We start from the raw sequence: 13,597 nt of genomic DNA on the forward strand, positions 1-13,597 counted from the left end.
GTTCATCCTTTTAAATCAGCCTAAATCCGTGCTTTGTTCGTTTATTAACCTGAGTCAGGATACCAAACGAACATAATGGCGTTCGAAATCAAAAATTAGTAGTCTAAAAGTTGCGTTCTCACAAAACGAACTTCTGGTTCCTAGGTCACTTTTAGTTTTGCTTTTGAAATGTTAAAACATTTCTTCAGGTATTCTACTAAGACGCTCAAATAAACATTAGTTAATTTGATGTTAAAACATGTTAATCTTTAAACTGAATGTTTATTAACAAAACCAAATACAACAAACGTTGAGAAACTTATTCTAGTTGAAACGAACCAGCCCAAGGCTGGAAATCTTATAAAGGAAAAAAGAACTTATTCTAACATTACATTTAAACGCTCCCTTTTACTGTGTTCCGGTTGAACCGAAACCACCTGCTCCGCGTTCGGTTTCGGTCAAGCTAGTTACCTCTTCCAGTTCTGGATAGAAAATTCTTTCACAGATGAACTGTGCAATGCGATCACCACGGGTCACCTTAAATTCTGCGTCGGAGTGGTTGAACAGCACAACACCAAGATTACCGCGGTAGTCTTCGTCAACCACTCCCGCCCCGACATCGATGAAATTTTTAACCGCCAGCCCTGAACGAGGCGCTACCCGACCGTAACATCCTTCCGGTAGTTGAACTTGGATATCGGTCATAACAAGTGCCTTTCCACGTGCCGGGACAACACAGTCGTAAGCGCTATCAGTAAATAGTAGGAATGAATTATAAATGTTACTAGAAGGAACAATAAACGTTAATTACCTTTTAAGATCGAATCCAGCAGCCTTCTCTGAACCTTTAGTTGGCGCGAAGGCGTTGGCAGATAGCTTAGCAAAACGTAGAACGCATTTCGTTTCGGGCTTCATGGTTAATATTAAACGAACTCGGACGACTTTTAGAGTTAAATCCTATTAGCGATAAGACAAAAAACAAAACTGCTTCGAATATCTGCAAGCTAATGTAACTATATTAAACGCAATCGCACAACGAATGAAACTGAAAAGTCAAAACTCCAAATCCAACTCCGAACTCGCGCCAAACTTTAATTTTTATTCCAGAGATGCCAGATTTTGCAAAAAAGTGTTACACTACAAAGCCATACAAAAGTACCTTTGTTAAGTTTTACCAGAAAACGAGGAAAATCGGAAAATAAAGCCCTAAACACCACGGTAAAAAATTGTTACGTTGAAGCTAGAGTGACTATATACAGAGTGGCGACAATGTCAAAATTGGAATGATAATTATCTGTCAGTGTCATTCCAATCGAGCAGACGACCTATCCAACGCGTATGCAGGAAAGAGAAAGAAAAACCTAGGATAAACCGCATTGCATACATTTGGGATGATTTGGCGCCTCTCTGTATATAGTCACTCTAGTTGAAGCGAAGTGATTTACCGTTGGATTAGCACTACTTGCCAAACATTACACGGTAAAAAATTATCACGTCCATCTCAAGTGTTCTTGCACTTGAATCGAATTATTATGCAGCACTATAAATTGAAGTGATTTAGTATTGATTTTTGAAGGGTTTCCATTTTTTAAAGAAAATGCCATCTATTGAAAATTATTTAATGGATGTCGCCATCGAGTTGTAGTGCATATCTATAGAATTTGCACTAAATTTTTTTCGTAATTCACAAGTGTCAAAAACTCGCGAAACATGGAGACAGCTTGCTGTAATCGGAAGAAAAATACAACCCCAAATGGAGAAAATACGTTTTCGCACCAAACTATTGCTATTCTAGAGTGTAAGTATAGCGAATTTATACCTGTGATCGTAATCAATAAATTGCTATCTGTTTTCAGGCTATGAAATTGAACACACGGCACCCGATATGATAGCAGCAATCAACCTGAGATCAACCTTATTTAGATATCCCAGTATTAAAAACAGCAATCCGGTTTCACTATCAGCGATTGAGGTTTTATTTATATTATGTTTATTTATGTAATTGTATAATTATGAGTAATAAATAAAGCATCTTTACGAACAATCTTTTCTATTCAATTGACAGCTCAAAAGTTGAAAAGAAAGCACACTCGAAATTAAAGTGATTTTCTGTTGATTTCATCATGCTTTGTATTGATTCATTTTCAATAAATTTTCATTTCGAATCGTAATGTTTGGCAAGTAGTGCTAATCCAACGGTAAATCACTTCGCTTCAACGTAACAATTTTTTACCGTGTAGGAGGGTTTAAATAGAGTGACTATATACAGAGTGGCGACATTGTCAAAATAGAGGTTTTCCGTCAGATCATACCCCTCCTTTTCTTATTTTTTCTCAAAAGTACTCCCAATACGAGTGACAATGGTGCAAAAATATATTTTTTTCGTTGACTCTAGAATTTACTACGATTTTTTAAACAATGCAAATTGCAAGAATGTTGAGTTTCTTTTCACCAAATCACGAATGTTGAGTTTTAAAAAATTCGTTTCGGCTGCACTGTTTATCAAAATTTTCAGATTTTCTGGCAGCATTGCATAACAGTTTTTGACATATGTGTATCAGCGGTAGAGTGAAAAGGATAAAACGAATGAAAAGCTAATGATTACCTTCTTTTTCATTTCGTTTGTTGCTTGCCACAAGAGTAAAGAGTGGCACAAATGGTTTCGAAGTGGTGAAAATAGAGGACACTGGTACAAAAAGGCATGTAAGACATCCGTGAAGTGACCGGTTGAAATATACGTATTTTAGTTTTTCATTTTTACAGTAGTTAGAGGCTTTAATAAAGAAAGTTTTATATGGGTATCATTTCTAAGAGTCAAAACCGAACATTTAGTGAAAAAAAAATTTTTGACGGAAAACCTCTATTGGAATGATAATTATCTGTCAGTGTCATTCCAATCGAGCAGACGACGTATCCAACGCGTATGCAGGAAAGAGAAAGAAAAACGTTGGGAAAACCGCATTGCATACATTTGGGATAACTTGTCGCCACTCTGTATATAGTCACTGTAGGTTTAAAGTGAAATCTTTTTCTTGTCTTGTTATTGTACCTTGCAGCAATTTTACGAGTCCTACGTAAATTCGTTTTTTAATAATAATTATCCTGTACTTACTAAATACACTGAAATTATGCTTGTCAAGCAAGGAGGATGCAGTGGGGAGGCAATAACAAAAAACTGATAGTTCAAATCGCTAAATAGCAAACATGCGTGGTAAACGCAGAAAATAACCACGCTAATAATTTTTGTGTGGGACTCTAAATAGGTGAAAACTCCGCAATATTATCTTAACATTTTTGTTCTGTTTTTGCTTATACTGTCATATTATCGTTATTAATTAATAACGATAAGAAAACTTTATCAATAATCGTTATAGATTTTGATCGGCATTTCCCATCATTACAACTCTCACATCTGAGCTGACATTTGATTTGGCAGTGGCGCCGGTACCAGTTGTTGGAAAAGCAAATAGTATTTAATTTTTCATTTATATCATATATGCTGCATATGTGTTCAAGTTATGAGTTACCCAAGTAACAATGATAGCTGAATTGCAAGAGCAATGGCTGTTTACGGGTTGGTTTAAAGCGATCAAAGCTGCATAAAGTAAGCGCTCAAATGGTGTTTAAATAAGCGATGTGCAAGCTACTTTAAGTTTTTCAAACCAGTTCGCTCTCAAAAGCTGATAAAAAAGCTTAATAGCGGATTTTTTTTACTAAACAATCTGCTTCTAAACAGCCATAAACATCAAACCGTTTTACGGCTGCTTAAAGGTGTTAAAGTGTAGAGTGGGAGCTTTCATTAGACTCGCAGCTTTCAAACTACTTGAAGGCTGCTTAAGGATGTTAAAGTGGCTTTATAAACTTCTACCAAGTTTTCTTTCGGCTCACAGCACACATACTGTCAGATCATAGTATTTCGCAATTCGGCTGACAGCAAAAGTTTGTCAGTTATCGACATTATCGACTGCTCCACGCTAGGCGGGCTAGGCTTCAGGTGTAAAGATATTTTCACTGTCTGTTCTGCAGATGCAAATGGGGCGGATCATACGGTGAGTGCTTATGGATCAAAAGATGGCGGGTTCAATTCCCGGAAAAAAGACATGCATTTTTAATTAGTTAGCTTACTTAAACGAATTAAAGTTATTCGAAATTAAAAATATCGCGCTCGACAATGTTCACGGCAAAATAAAAATGACGCGTTCCATTTTTTTAAATTTAAAAATAGATTTTTTTTTGGCTGCATAAAAGTTGATGAAACGTTGATTAAGCGGCTGGAAGAGCATGTTGCAAAACTATTTCTCGTTCTAAAAATAGAATTGACAGCATTGCGCAAATTGGCTATTTAAAAGCGCGCAAAAAACTCTATTAAGCTTCATCGCAGCTTCGAAAGCGGCTTTTAACAAGTCTGAAGCTTGATAAAATCACCAGATTTAGATGTTTAGGGGCTGAAGAAAGGTTTTTATTTCTAAACCTAAACCATAATTCAGTCACAGGTTGAATAAAATCAGCTATAAAAGCGTTTGATCAGCCTGAAATTGTTACTTGGGTATGTAATTAGAAACTATTTTTATATTATTCTTAGCGTCGATAACAACTCTATGTAAGAATTAAAATTCAAATAGGAATTAACCCAAGATTCTTGGGTTTTTTCCCACGAAATTTTGGCAACTTTTCTCACCTATAAATGTGACTGAACCAGCGGGGTGGTGTGGCTGTCAAACTACATACATTGTCCATGTCCCACTCATTGGTTTTGGTACTTTTGGTTCTGGTGCCTACTTAAAGGTTTATTCATTTTAAGACTACTGAAACTAATTAGAAAGCAGTCAAACGCAGCCTTTTAGCTAATATTAGCTGTTATTTTCGGTATACTGGCTGATTCCAAGTTGTAAAGGGTATGAAATGGGGAAGGCAAATGAGGAGCGTCCAATATAGCCCAAGCCCCTAGCAATCTAGCCATCCCAAGCCCCTACCTAGCGCCTCCACGTGGCCATACCTGGCAATGCTCTATTGAGTAGCCAAGCTAGGAGGTGCGATGCTGGGTGGTTTCCGGCAGTAGAAGCAATATATATCCAGCTTTTTACGCGCTATAATGGTGGCCGCTATAAATAGTGTTCGTAATATGCGAACAATATTTTTGACTACTCTGCATACATCAAATCTGGCACTCTTCTCTTGCAACACTACCGTTCTCTTTCTTTCGTTTACGTCAAAGAAGGAAAGCAAAACTGTGCGAAATGTAAACAAAACTATTGCCTTCCTTCTTTTGCGTAAACGAAAGAAAGAGCAACACTGCCGTACAGGAGAAGAGTGCCCAGTTTTGATGTATGCAGAGTTGTCAAAAAGATTGTTCACATATTACGAACACAATTTATAGCGTCCGCCATTATAGCGCGTAAAAAGCTGGATGTATAGAATGCCAGTGTCGCTGTTTTTCTATAGGACTTATTGTGGTAAACATGATGCTAACAATCTGTATCAAGTCTGTGAATCGGGAACTTCATTGTCAAAGTTGCTCATTGTTATTTATCTGTGCGCTGGTTGGTGCTGTCGTTAGAGCGCTCATCGCTGTTCTTTCATGCCAGTGAATTGTTTTTAAACGCTCATTTTCTTTTCGTCCGGATGAATTGAATCCCACAAGTGCGCCCTTTTGCACCAATTTTTTCAAAAATTTAAAGCAAGAGAAGTATCCAATCACATTACTTGGTAGCCATACTTGAAATTTTAAGCTGGTTGTCAAAGTTTGACAATGAGATTCCCCTTTTGATGAATCTCAGGCACACACACATATGCATATATAATGTAAATACATTATCTGAACATGTGTGATGTTTACCACGCGCACTGCAGCGACACTGGCATTCTATATATATTGATTATACTTTTCCGGCTGCCTGACTTCAAAACCGAGGTTTTGGGCAGACGGCGGAACCACACGGCCTAGCTAATTGGTAAGCCTAATGAGTTATTCTAATTATTTTTTTCGTTTTAGCTAATGAAGCATCTACTGCTATACAGTAAAGCTTTGGCCAAAACGAGTTTTAATACTGCACATGGATACCAGAATGAAAAATTAAATTAACTATTAGAAGCACTTATGGAACCTCAAAGGACGCTACTTTATTTCATACGAAGGACTGCTGGTGAGATTGTTCTATTTTTACCTATAGATACCACATTTCATCTTAATATCATATTATTAACAGTATTATTATTGAAATCATAAATGTGGAAGGCTGGATGATGGAGTGGATTGCCAACCTGAATCCTTAAGGTCTGAAGCAAATATGGTACTACTCAATTCAAAACAAACAAATCATCACGTGGGTTAAAGTTGGTACAGCGAAATTGATTATTACATGGAAGGATCCTAATGCTGGAAGGCGACTCTTATAACCCCGGAATGCGTACAAGTGCCTCTGCTTGTGGGTTCGCCCAATCCCTTTTGGCCCTTCTGTAACGGCATTAGTGTGAAATTCATTTGATAATCAAATTTGGATCTACTGTAATTCTACCCACATACAATGGCAAGCCCTAGAAATGATGGTGGCTTTCTCCTACTACTACTACTACTACTACTACTACTACTACTACTACTACTACTACTACTACTACTACTACTACTACTACTACTGGCTGGTTCCAAGTTGTCGCCGTCCATGGATGTTTAGTCCACAAAATTTTGACAATTTCACACCCCTGGACTGAACAAGTGTGTTCAAAATCCAACTTTTAATGCAAAGAGCAATACGAAATTTTTTTCGCTGTGTCACAACGAAAAGCTGCTGTTTTTCGTTGCTATTTAGGATGAACTTACAACTCTAGCAACGAGTGAAAGAAATGAATGCTTGTGAAGGAACGGTGAGTGAATTCTCGCGCAAAAGGACCTAAGTAACAATGAGAGATTCTCTTTGTGCCTCTTCTCTTTCGGCTGCCACGCCGACACAGAGAACAGACATTCATCCTCATATAAAATTTTGCTCAAATGGTGTGTAAACTTTTGAATAAGACACTAGCGACATCTCTCTTACGGTGCACCAGTCGTGCAACATCCGCGTTGCCAAATTTTATATATTTTCTTGTTATATATTACATATTCGAAATACTAGCAACTCTAACGTCAGTTACCGTAGTAACGGTTGTTGCGTTGCTCGACTTTGTTTATGTTATTATTTGTTGAACTCGGCTAAAGATTGTTAAAAAAAGCCAAATAGCGTTTTAATTTTTTTTTATTCCGATAACGTGAACGTGATAATTCCGCATTGCATCGTTCCATTCTTTTGTTAACACCGTCTAACGCCCCCGAAGCAGCACTTGCAGTAGCTTTCTCTGAGCACCTTCCAGAAAACTTCCAGAAAAGTTTATGACTTTGCTTCGTCGATGTCCGGTGCTGCAGCCTTTGGATTTATTCATTCATATCTCGGAGCTGGCAATCGCTTTATTCACGGCATTTTCTCAGTTTGTACAGTGTACAGCAATGACTCTTGAGGCAAAATTCGTAACCGCAATCACCCTTGGCGAGGGCGAACGGGTATGGAATTTACCATTTAACGCTGTTTTGACGTAGGACTACGTCTTACGGCAAGTTTTGAGATAGGGTGTCATTCCAAAAAATCGAAAAATGCGAGCGTCACGAAAAATGAAAGGTTTTGAGCGCTAATAGCTCAGCGGTTTTCCGATCGATTTTCAATATTCTTACACCAATCGATCGGAAAATCTTCTAAGAATTGACCCAAATGAAGAAAAGTATGGATTCTTGATGTTGAACTATTGAAAAATTGAAAATAATGAACCTATGTTTTACCAGAATTCTCGTTTTGCGATTGGTCGGAAGATTCTTTACGATGATCTAAACCTATCCAGCTTTCCACGAGCGATAATGGCGGTTATTGAGCACAAATGGGCACAATCTTTTGACATTCATTGGAGGAGCGTCGAGTTCGCCCTGACGGAGTTACTATGGAAACATCCATGATTGTTTGTTGTTCGAGTGTAAAAATATAAACATTGTTTCATTTTGCAGATCAGCTGAAGTGGAACATAATTGAACGGATTCAAACTTTTGTAGTGGTTTGTGGCCACAATTTCCTGAAAGCACCGGCTCACGATACTTTCTACAATCGTGCGAATTGAACATTCGAATGCACTCAGAGGCAAACGTGAACATTGAACTTCATATTAGTCGAACCGTTGCCAAGTTTGCTCTCGAACAGCGTCTCGTTTTGATAGAAACTTTCCGCTGCGTATTTGGCCATTCTCCCTGAAATATCCGAAAACTGCGAAGCCACAATTCATAAAACTTGTCCGTTCAATTATGTTCCTCTTTAGCAAAATCAATTTTGATCTGCAAAATTGAACAATGTTTACATTTTTACATTCGAACCTTGATTCGAACAACAAACAATCATGGATGTTTCCATAGTAACTCCGTCAGGGCGAACTCGACGCTCCTCCAATGAATGTCAAAAGATTGTGCCCACTTGTGCTCAATAACCGCCATTATCGCTCGTGGAAAGCTGGATACCATTTTGATATCTGTGCTTGGGAAGTAAGCCAAAACAAGTGACAAAGTTTCCTCATTTCAACAAGATTTCTTCACACCGCGGTTAAACCTAGACCATTTTGATGTCCTTGCTTGGGAAGTATGCCAGAAAGAGTGACAAAGCCGCCTCGTACCAACAAATTTCTTACGAACGCGATTAAACCTAGTCCAATTTGATGTCTGTGTTAGGGAAGTGTGCCAGAAAAAATGACAGAAGTTCATTGTCCCAAGAGATCGCAAATTCTTTACTGCGAGACGATTAAACCTCGGCGAATTTGATATCTGTGTTGGAAAAATGTACTACAGCTGTAATGTTCGGTTATAATACGACTCTGTATGAATGCGCATGCTTGCCGTTCCATTAGAAGTGTAGTGAAAAGATGTGCTGTTGATAAAATAGGATTGAATTGGTAAAATCCCTTCAACGTGGGGAACCATGGGTAACAAAAACAATCTTTAATTTCAGTAAGGTAGCAGGAAAGCAATAGTTTGTGTTTTTGATTTTGTTAAATTGTTTTCAAATGTACAATCTTTTGAGAATTGAACGTATGCAATGTTACTACTTTGATAAATGTTACATACAACGCATGTAGCATGTATATATGTTGCATATAGCATGTATACATGACGAATCGAATGATTACAAGCATGAATACATGCTACTATCACTACAAAGACACTTACGTAGTCCTGCGTCACCTATATATGCGGTCGTGTCTTGTACACAACCCCTCTGATTTTTCGGTCTAAGAACCAGTATTAAATTCGATTCATTGGCGAGAATCATGTGCAAGCAATTTTGCTTCCTCCATCTACCTTCATTTTCTGAAAATGCAGAAAACCGTTTATTCATAAAAAAAAGTTTGTCGAAAGGGTTAAAAAGGAATCATTTAATCATTCAGCAATCAACAATGTGATAAATGTTGTTTACTTTTATTTCAGGTTTGATTTGATAGATTGAGTAAACAATATGTTAGTTGCTGTAGCAACTGTTGAATGCTTTATAGAATACGTGACGAGTGCTTTGATCAGCAATGCCTTTCAGTGATGTGAGCGCCACACAACGGAAGCATTACCACATACTTTCAAAATGGCGGCTGATCTTTACACACCCTGGGAGATCAACATGAATGTCTGTTCTCTGTGACGCCGATGCAAATGCACTTTAAATCATCAGCCTAGCATAAATCGGTTGCTGGTGTCACTACCTACCTAATCATCAAGAAAACTTTTATTGTCAATTGCAAGGAAAATTGTACCATCCAAAGTGCGATATCGCTCATAAAAGTGCTATTTTGCATTAAATCGTTTCGGTATCTTCGGCGCACTTATTGCTTGGAAGATAACGAAAAAGTGCGCCGAAGATACCGAAACGATTTAATGCAAAATAGCACTTTTATGAGCGATATCGCACTTTGGATGGTACAATTTTCCTTGCAATTGACAATATTGAAATTCATTTATGTCGTCTCTCAATGTTAATTAGGTCCTTTTGAAAAGTCACGCGAGAATTGCTCACGTCCAGCCCCTTGTTTTGACGTCTAGTGTGCATCGGTCTGAACCCGGTTAATTTTATGAGTTGCTTCTTTTGTTCTTTTCGCACTCGTTGAGCTCTTCCGCCCAAAGAAGTAGCGCCGTTTTAAATACGGTCTGTCATAAACAGAAAAGAAAAAACAGTTTCGAAGCGACGCTCCTTTTTCGCATCCGTGTTCAATTTGCATTGCGAGTGTTTTTCCCGGTCAAATTTTTGTTCAAGTGAAAAATTACCCAAGCTCAAAGCAAACAAACTCGTCGAAAATGAGAAAGGAAAATCTGAAACGCAAGGGAACCGAGAATGGTGGCGAAAATGAAGAAAATGATGCGTCGACAACAGATGTGGAAAAACAGGACGACGAGCAAGAGACAACCACAAATGGTAAAGAAAATGGTGACTCCAAAAAGGGGTCTGCTTCTGATGACGACTTCGAAGATGCCGAAACCGGCGATAAAGATGGTGACGAAAATCAAAAGGACGATACTAATGAAAATGGTGATGACAATGGTGAGGACAAGGACGAGGACGCTGATTCCGAACCATTGGCTAAAAAATCTAAAAAGTCCGATGCTTCTGGTAAGTAGTTTTCAGCACAAACGCTAGTATGAAAGCTTGTTTAATAGGGTGTCCCTAAGAATAATTTAAAATGTTTGCACTGTTTATATTGTGTGGAGCGCCAAACTTATGTCATTGTGACCTTGAACTGTTCTAAAAGTATTCTTCCGATAAATTATGCACACTAAAGTCGCTTTCTACGCGGTTTGTTTTTACGCGACTATTACGCAAATTTCGAAATTTACGCGGTTTTTTAGGCGGTTTTGATTTACGCGGAACGAATCACTCGCGTAAAAAGCGATTTGAGTGTACATCCTATACATCATACATCGGGCCGATGCAAGCAAAAATCTCGCTTGCATCAATCCAACGTCTGACAGCTTTTACCGGTTAAGTCCATGGTTTGTCCTCGAAAATATTTTCCAGAATTTATTTCAAAATTTGCTCAACCAATGTATAATACCTTCAATTATTTACAGGCAAACGGGGTAAAAAACCGGCTAAGGCAGCCAAAACCGCTGTGAAGACCAAGGCAGCCAAGAAAGCAAAAGCTGAAGAGAACGACAAGCAAGAAGATGAAAAAGATGACGATGAAGAAGAGGAATACGAAGTGCAGGACATCGTCGATCACCGTAAGGAGCGCGGAGGAAAAATCCTTTATCGCATTCGTTGGAAAAACTACGGCGAAAGTGACGACACTTGGGAACCGGAAGATACCCTTTCTTGTCCAGATATAATCAAAAAATATAAAGCCAAGATGGGAAAGGAAGAAACAACTCCAGCAAAGAAGGCAAAGCCAGCTCCGAAGAAAGGCTCAGCAAAAAAGGGTGTCAAAAAGCCAACTCCTAAGAAACCTGCTAAAGTGGCTAAGGCTGACGACGATGAAGATGACGAAGAAGATGACGGGAAAGAGTATGAGGTGGAGAAGATTATTGACGTCCACTTTAAGAGAGATGGAAAACGTGAGTATCTGGTCAGATGGAAGGGTTTTTCTTCAAAGGACGATACCTGGGAACCAGCTGACAATTTGAATTGTGCTCATTTAATCGAGAAGTTCAACGAAAAATTGGACAAATCTAAAAACGCTAGTGTCAAGGAGTTACGTGTCTCACGAAAACCTACTGAGCGGCTAGCTTTGTCTCTGGGCGGCCGCAAAAACTCACGCCGCAATGCTGCCAGAACCCGGGTTACTTACTACGATGGAGAGTAAAAATAGTGCGATCGAAGAATTACCTATGGTAGCAGGAACACCACGTCGATGGTACATTTTATTGATGTAATGATACATAGCCAAAAAAGTCAAATCGAATTTGATTTTTTGCGTCGCAAGTCAAAAAGAGGATTTGATTTCATCTCCTAGATGCGTAATGTTTTAGGATTGACAGAAACGACCATTCTCTTCTGTTTATTTTTCAAGTCTCTGATTTTATTTTCGTCAATATAATGTTTGGCTTAGCAAGTAGAGGAAACTATCAAACAAAATATAAAGAAGTAAGAAAACATTAAACCAATGTATTTGGCGTGAACACTACACTTGTAATAATTATAAGTCTTATAATTATAATAAACTTCACTACAACTAAGCAACTGAATGACTTGGTATGTTTTCATCGGTTCAGAAAGCGAAGTTGACATCATCTGGTAAAGCGATGGGAAAGTTCTTTGCTCACGGATTCAGCGACTTAATAATTAGCTGTGCAGTTTCTGATCCGTGAAATAGAATGTTACTGTAATGATGTTTATAGCAGGTAATGCGCCGCTAGGTCGGGTTGTGTCAGCCTTGCCAATTATACATTTATGTTTCAGCTCAGCGCGGAATTCGTTTGTAGAATGTTTAAATTATGATACATTAAGAGAAAATCATATTTTTGAACATGGTTACAAACGAGTTTTCTCTATTGGGTGACCTTTGACAGTAATTTATTGTAACAATTGAAGCATACTATATTACCATACATTTTAGCTTGTAGATACATTTTCATTAAAAAATGTTTCGTAGATAAACTCTTCCGTTTATTTTAACTTAGTGCCAGGGCTGTCCTGCTCTTAATGCGTTGATTTTGCTTATTGATCTTCAATATCACCTCAGCGACGCAAAATTTGAAAAAGTGAAAGACTAATCTCAAGTTTTTAGTCTTGACCTTGAAATGCGGTCATACATATATATTAATATTGTTTTTGTAACGATGGTTCTGGTTGGTTGATGAAGGGACGGTAGGGGAAAGAAATGAAAATTGTTGGCGAAGGAGGGGAAGAGCGGAAAGGAAGGGGGGGGGGGGGGGGGATATTGGCAGCTACGCTTGACAAGTAGTCATTTTGACTCCTACCTTTTGTCCAATGCTGGAAGGTGCATGAGTCGAACCAAGCTATAATCTGAGATTATAACCGGATTCGAACTCATAGCTATAGCTAGGAAGGAGTCAAAATGACTACTTGTCAAGCGTAGCTACCAATATCCCCTCCTTCCTTTCCGATCTTCCCCTCCTTCACCAAAAATTTTCATTTCTTTCCCCTACCGTCCCTTCATCAATTGTAGAACCATCGTTTCAAAAAAAATTAATATATATGTATGACTGCATTTCAAGGTCAAAACTAAAAACTTGAATAACATCGATGTACGGTCTTTTCGGGGACCAAATATCGACTCTGACCACCATCTCGTACCCAGCTAGCACCAACTCGTATATCAACGTACGAAAACTATCGTAAATATCTCCTAACAAACTCAAAATCGTAACTAAAGCTGGATAAAGTGGGATCAAGTTGATTTTCTGTCGTATATAATGATAATTACTGACATACATACGATTTTCAGCACAAAATCGTAGAGTAGTACGGAGCGACTCGCGCTTAATCGGATATTATCGTATATAAATACTTATATAGTCGTAACGCTCAAAATTATTTGTAATCACGTATATCGCCTCCAAATTAGTACGGATATGCCAATTTCGCGCATGAAATACGATTTATTTAGCATGTATATC

At 38.2% G+C, this 13,597-nt stretch overlaps 2 protein-coding genes across 2 annotated transcripts; one reads left to right on the top strand and one right to left on the bottom strand.

Moving 5' to 3' along the window:
* Positions 1-306: 306 nt before the first annotated feature.
* LOC128743229 (deoxyuridine 5'-triphosphate nucleotidohydrolase) lies at positions 307-1,199 on the bottom strand. The gene is made up of 2 exons (XM_053839769.1): positions 791-1,199; positions 307-727 (listed from the first exon to the last, which is right to left on the bottom strand). The coding sequence occupies exons 1-2, from the start codon at positions 892-894 to the stop codon at positions 388-390; spliced, it is 444 nt and encodes a 147-aa protein (XP_053695744.1). The 5' UTR covers positions 895-1,199; the 3' UTR covers positions 307-387.
* An 8,948-nt stretch (positions 1,200-10,147) lies between these two features.
* On the top strand, positions 10,148-12,188 carry LOC128742860 (cylicin-1). The gene is made up of 2 exons (XM_053839344.1): positions 10,148-10,631; positions 11,090-12,188. The coding sequence occupies exons 1-2, from the start codon at positions 10,319-10,321 to the stop codon at positions 11,818-11,820; spliced, it is 1,044 nt and encodes a 347-aa protein (XP_053695319.1). The 5' UTR covers positions 10,148-10,318; the 3' UTR covers positions 11,821-12,188.
* Positions 12,189-13,597: the final 1,409 nt, after the last annotated feature.

Source organism: Sabethes cyaneus, chromosome 3 (genome assembly GCF_943734655.1).
Source record: "Sabethes cyaneus chromosome 3, idSabCyanKW18_F2, whole genome shotgun sequence".
In the NCBI taxonomy this organism is placed as follows: Eukaryota; Metazoa; Arthropoda; class Insecta; order Diptera; family Culicidae; genus Sabethes; species Sabethes cyaneus.

Excerpts from the sequence above, each read along its gene's own strand:
- LOC128743229 (XM_053839769.1), bottom strand. The coding sequence starts at position 894 with ATGAAGCCCGAAACGAAATGCGTTCTACGTTTTGCTAAGCTATCTGCC. Across the intron at positions 728-790 it reads GCTGGATTCGATCTTAAAAG|CGCTTACGACTGTGTTGTCC; the intron begins GTAATTAACGTT and ends ATTTACTGATAG.
- LOC128742860 (XM_053839344.1), top strand. The coding sequence starts at position 10,319 with ATGAGAAAGGAAAATCTGAAACGCAAGGGAACCGAGAATGGTGGCGAA. Across the intron at positions 10,632-11,089 it reads TAAAAAGTCCGATGCTTCTG|GCAAACGGGGTAAAAAACCG; the intron begins GTAAGTAGTTTT and ends AATTATTTACAG.